The following is a 4,992-nucleotide window of genomic DNA, read 5'->3' on the forward strand; positions in this document are numbered from 1 at the left end:
TTTATTTTAGATTTGGTTTGAAATTATTTATTTAAATTTTTGTTACTTGATTATGTAATTAGTTTTGTGAGAAATTGATTTTATTAGAAATTACAGTGATAAATTAATAAATTAAAATTAAGTTTCGGGTCATTTCGGGTCGACCCGCCAACCCGTCAACCTGAAATTTTCGGGTTCGGGTCAGCATACCTGACCCGTCACTGGTTGGCGGGTCGGGTTCGGGTCAACAGATTTTCTGACGGGTTGACCCGAACCCGACCCGTCAACCTGATTTGGACCCGAATTGCCACCCCTAGTTTCAACCCTTGATCCCTCTACACCTATGACTTTGTGTGCTAGAACATGAGAGGCAACCATTTGAGACTACGTTCTTGCAATGCAATCCTTCTCTTTCCACTGCAACTCTTAAATTGGACTCCCATCTTCTTGTGTACAAGGAGGGGAAAAAATTTGCAAATTTAGGTTTTCGGTTGCTGTTGTCCCTTTGCAATTTGCATCGCTAATTTTCACAGGTTAGGATAGAACCTCACAAATCCACAATGTCTACGGTAACGGGTGCAACTATAGACAATTTTTACAAAATTCAACAGCCGAAATCGGCCCAACGGATTGTCAGCTTTAATGTATTTTCCTTCTTGTGATTTTATTTTGTATTAGCAAATTGAACATTATTCATTTATTTAGCGATAAGAAAAGGTCGTTCAATAAAGAGAGTGGAAGGAAAAAGTCTAGAGTACTGAGATTCCAACTCAGTCATCGGATTTTAATGATTCCTTTCAAAGTTTAATAACGAGACAAATGGTGGATCACTGGATTATTCTTTGATCATACTTTTTTTTTTTAACCGATCATCACTTTATCTATAGTACCATACAGTATCTTAATCATCACTTTATCTGATCTTGCTTTTGAGTGGCTAGCTTTTGAGGAGAGAAGTGAGGTGAGCTTTGACTGGGAGAGGGGTGGGTGGGTTGGCGCATCAATCAATCTGGAAATAAAACCAGACATCACACCTGCCTTCAATTAATAACATGGTAGTAGTAGTACTAGCTAGTTCGAATTCAGCCAAACTTGCCAGATTATTGTAGCTGGCGTGTCAATTGACATCAAACAAAGGGGGGGATGAGAACGAAAAGGGGCAGAGGACCAGGCCAGCGGTCCCGTCGGTAATCATTGTTCGTCATTCACGACCATCAATAAGTATACTACTGCCTTTCGATTTTCTTTCTAATTAATTGGCGACGTTAATCATTCTAATAACTACCAATAACGAACGAGCCGTCTCTTTCTCCACGTGTACTGTTTTATTGGCGTTGACCGAGGGGGTCGGTCCGCACTTGTATAGATCCCAATCCATTGCAGCTGTCAAATAAAATATGTACTATTAGGTAACCACTGCCAATTCACGAGTCAAAAAAATGGAGCCCCCTGACCCCATTGCCTGTATTATTATCCACCCTCAAACCAGTCTTCAAATCAAGCAAACTGTATGCAATCTTCTTGTAGTTTAAATGGTTTAAAGAGAAAACAATGGACTTCTAGGACTGCAGTTTTGTGTAGAAAAATTTTTACGAACCTATTTTTAATTATTTTTTTATCTGACATATATCAATAATAGACTCTCGGTTGTGTTGTTGATTATACAATCGGAGAAGTTGAAACAAGTCGTCAAGTTCTGGGAGTTGCAATGGAAAGCTGAGCTTTGCATACTTAGATGTTCTGCAGGTACTCTGGGAAAAATGAAGGCCCGCAGATCATCATCAGAGACTCAGAGTTCTGCCGCAGTTTAATCTGGAAGTATATTGGTGCGCTCGGAGGCCCATCATCTAAGTTAGTGTGCTGCGCATTTTTGTTGGGCTTTAATAAAATGGGCTCTCAGGTCATGGAGTCGTAAGATCCTTCCGGATTCTTCGCAACAATCAAATGTCCACAAGCGTATACATTTTTTTCAACAAAAAAAAAAAAAGGAAAAAGGAAATTGCAGGGTGTCCAATCAAACTAACGTATGCTAGTAGGTTCGAGGCATAGAAGGTAACGCGATGGCAAATAATAATCAAAAAGTGACCCCACAAATGAGTTTATACTAATGAGTGTAGTAGTTAGTATACGCTAATTCATATATAGGCCGTGTTTGGACAATGCCCGATAGCAATTGTGGTCCGCCAAGGAAAGAGATTTGTCTCGAGCATAATATTATGCTTAGGACTAACAAAAAGGAACTACTTTTAAACATTAAAAAAGGGGGGGGGGGTGTTGGTGGCAGCGGGAAATGGGCCAGCTTAGTGGATCAAGACGTCAGGCCACGAACAATGGACATCCTATTGTCCAGCCTTTCCAATGCAAGGCAGGGCCTACTTTTCTCGTCGAATGCATGTTAGCACATTTGTTATTTTGACGAGAAAACTGGATGGCTATTTGACTGTAACAAGTAGAAGAAGAAGATTCCTCATATAAAGTTCAAAAAAAAAAAAGGTGTGGAATCTTGTCTATTGTTAGTATGCGACGATGCAAGTAAGTAATGCATCTTGTCTATTTCTGAGTGTTGTGTTGCAACATGTACATGTGGAGTGGACAAAGAATAGGACCAAATGGGCACATAACATATCATACAAAAGTGTTCCGGCGTTGAAGTTGACTTGTATCTCTCTTCGAATTCATTCATGGCAAGCGTAAGGCTGACTCCATCATATCATCGGTCGGATGTCTTTGGTTTGCAAGTTTTAATTTAAAGATGGGTCAAAGTGGACAGCTTTGTTACATCTAGAAATCTCCGAAGCTGGACGAATAACTCGGAGAACTAACAGCAACATGTCTCCTTCGATGAAGTCGCTCTGTTAACAAGTGTGTGAAACCATGACAAATACTAGTTGTGGTTCGTATTCTGCTGGCAAGAAATTGAAAGTGATTTCGAATTCTGCTTGATCGATCAGACAGACCAGATTTAAGGTCAAAGGAGTGCACACGTACCCAACCCAACAACAGAAAAAATAGAGAGCGAGAGCAAAAGAATTAGTAATAAAACTGATGAATAACTAGTTAGGTCGATGCATGGATTTTACAAGCCGATGCAATTTCTGGAGGTAGTAATTCCTCCGTCCACCACAAGATTGTGGCCACTTACATATCTAGATTCATCACTGGCCAGATAGAGAGCAGCCTCCGCAATATCCGAAGTCCTCAGCGTCGCACCTTTCAAATTTGCCAAACCTCTCACCATTTCCTCCGCTTTTTCCACCGCTTCTCTGGCTAGTGCCGCCGACCCCGTCGTATTACTACTGCTCATCATCCTGGCCGCCGCAGCATCTTCATCATCGTCATCGTCATCGTCATTTTCAGCAGCATCGATATCGGAGTTCCTCCAGGCATTGATCAGCATCCGGGTGGCCACTCCAAACGGCGAAATGCAATTTACCCTGATCCCGTACTTTCCCAACTCGCAAGCGGCGTTCTTAGTCAGCCCGACGATGGCGTGCTTGGAGGCGGTGTAAGAATGGGGGCCCAGGCCCCCCAGGACGCTGGCAACGCTTGCGGTCGAGATGATGCAGCCGGTTCCCCTGGGAATCATCGCCCGGGCCGCGTGTTTCATTCCCAGGGCCACTCCTCGAACGTTGACCCCCATGATTCGATCAAATTCCTCGGCGTCAAAATCCACGATGCTCTTCTTGTGCTTGGCCTGGCTTCCCAGAACCCCGGCATTGTTGAACATTATGTCCAGCCTTCCAAAACCTGAAACCGTCGACTGGATTAACTTCTCCACGTCTCCTTCCGAGCTGACGTCGCAGTGAACATAGGTGACGCCATGAGGAGACAATGAGCCGGCCAGCGCATGTCCAAGAACGTCCTCCACGTCCCCGATCACCACCTTAGCCCCGTGTCTTGCAAACAGTCGCACAGTTGCTTCGCCGATGCCCCTGGCTCCACCCGTCACTATTGCTACCTTCCCTTCCAGCCTGTGATCCATTCATTTTATATATATATATATATGTACGAACTAAGGAGGGGTGGTTAATTCTTTTGAAAACCATTATTGATTAAACTCAATCAACTTAATTGCTAAATTTCATGTCACGAATTGAGTTATCATCATCATACGGTGCATGATGAATGTAAATGCATACTAGCTAGTAGCATGAGTGAGCGACGAGAGGGACATGCATGGATTAATTTAAGGCACATAAATGATGAGTTACATATATAGTAGTACCTTCGGGGAGTGAAAGGGGCAGCGGTGCTCTCTTTGTTAATCAGTGGCAAGTTTTTCTGATCAGGCACCACTTGGGCAGGCATGATCGCGAGATGAGAGACGAAGACGATGAAATCAAAAGGAGATTATTTATAAGCAGGACGAGCAAGAGCAAAATGGATATTATATATATATATACGTATTTTTTGGGGTGCAGTAGGTAAATGGGAGGAAGAAGATCAGAGAATTTTATAGGGCAGAAGAGAAGAATGCGAGGGGTAGTATTAAACTTAAAGCAAGCAAGTGGGGAGGGAAGGGTGGTGGTGGTTGGGTGCTCCGCTTCAGTTCAGGAGGATTCAGGCTTTGCGTTGCGTGGGGTAAGCAACCTAGCACTACTGGTGCTAGAGTGCAACAGGCAAGTTAATTAGTAGTAGCAGCCAGTACTAGTCTTATAGTATATAATAATCATCGTCCCAATCAATATTCTGATGATTCCCATTTCCATCTTCCCACAGAGACTGACTAATTTACGCTTTTTGGCTTGGGGTTGGGGAATTGGGATTCCCCTCACAACTACTCTTGACACGGCCTTCCTTCTTTTAACTTTCCCACTTCACACATATACGTATATGTATGTATGCGTCTTCGTTCTCCTTTCAATTTCAATGCCACCCTTGTGGCTTCACTGTCCTCCTCTTTTTCTGCCTATTCTTTGCCAGTTGCCACTTGCCAGTCTTCTTCTTTCCATCTCCCATTTCGCAAACTTAAGTGCATGTATATATGTATATATATATATACACAAATATACA

General features: G+C 42.8%; 1 protein-coding gene across 1 annotated transcript; it reads right to left on the reverse strand.

The window, feature by feature from the left end:
- Positions 1-3,055: 3,055 nt before the first annotated feature.
- Positions 3,056-4,287, reverse strand: LOC113772946 (short-chain dehydrogenase reductase 2a). Its single transcript, XM_027317442.1, has 3 exons — positions 4,205-4,287; positions 3,277-3,950; positions 3,056-3,240 (listed from the first exon to the last, which is right to left on the reverse strand). Exons 1-3 carry the CDS (start codon positions 4,285-4,287, stop codon positions 3,056-3,058), a joined length of 942 nt encoding a protein of 313 aa, XP_027173243.1.
- Positions 4,288-4,992: the final 705 nt, after the last annotated feature.

The sequence above is a fragment of the Coffea eugenioides genome, chromosome 6, assembly GCF_003713205.1.
Source record: "Coffea eugenioides isolate CCC68of chromosome 6, Ceug_1.0, whole genome shotgun sequence".
In the NCBI taxonomy this organism is placed as follows: domain Eukaryota; kingdom Viridiplantae; phylum Streptophyta; class Magnoliopsida; order Gentianales; family Rubiaceae; genus Coffea; species Coffea eugenioides.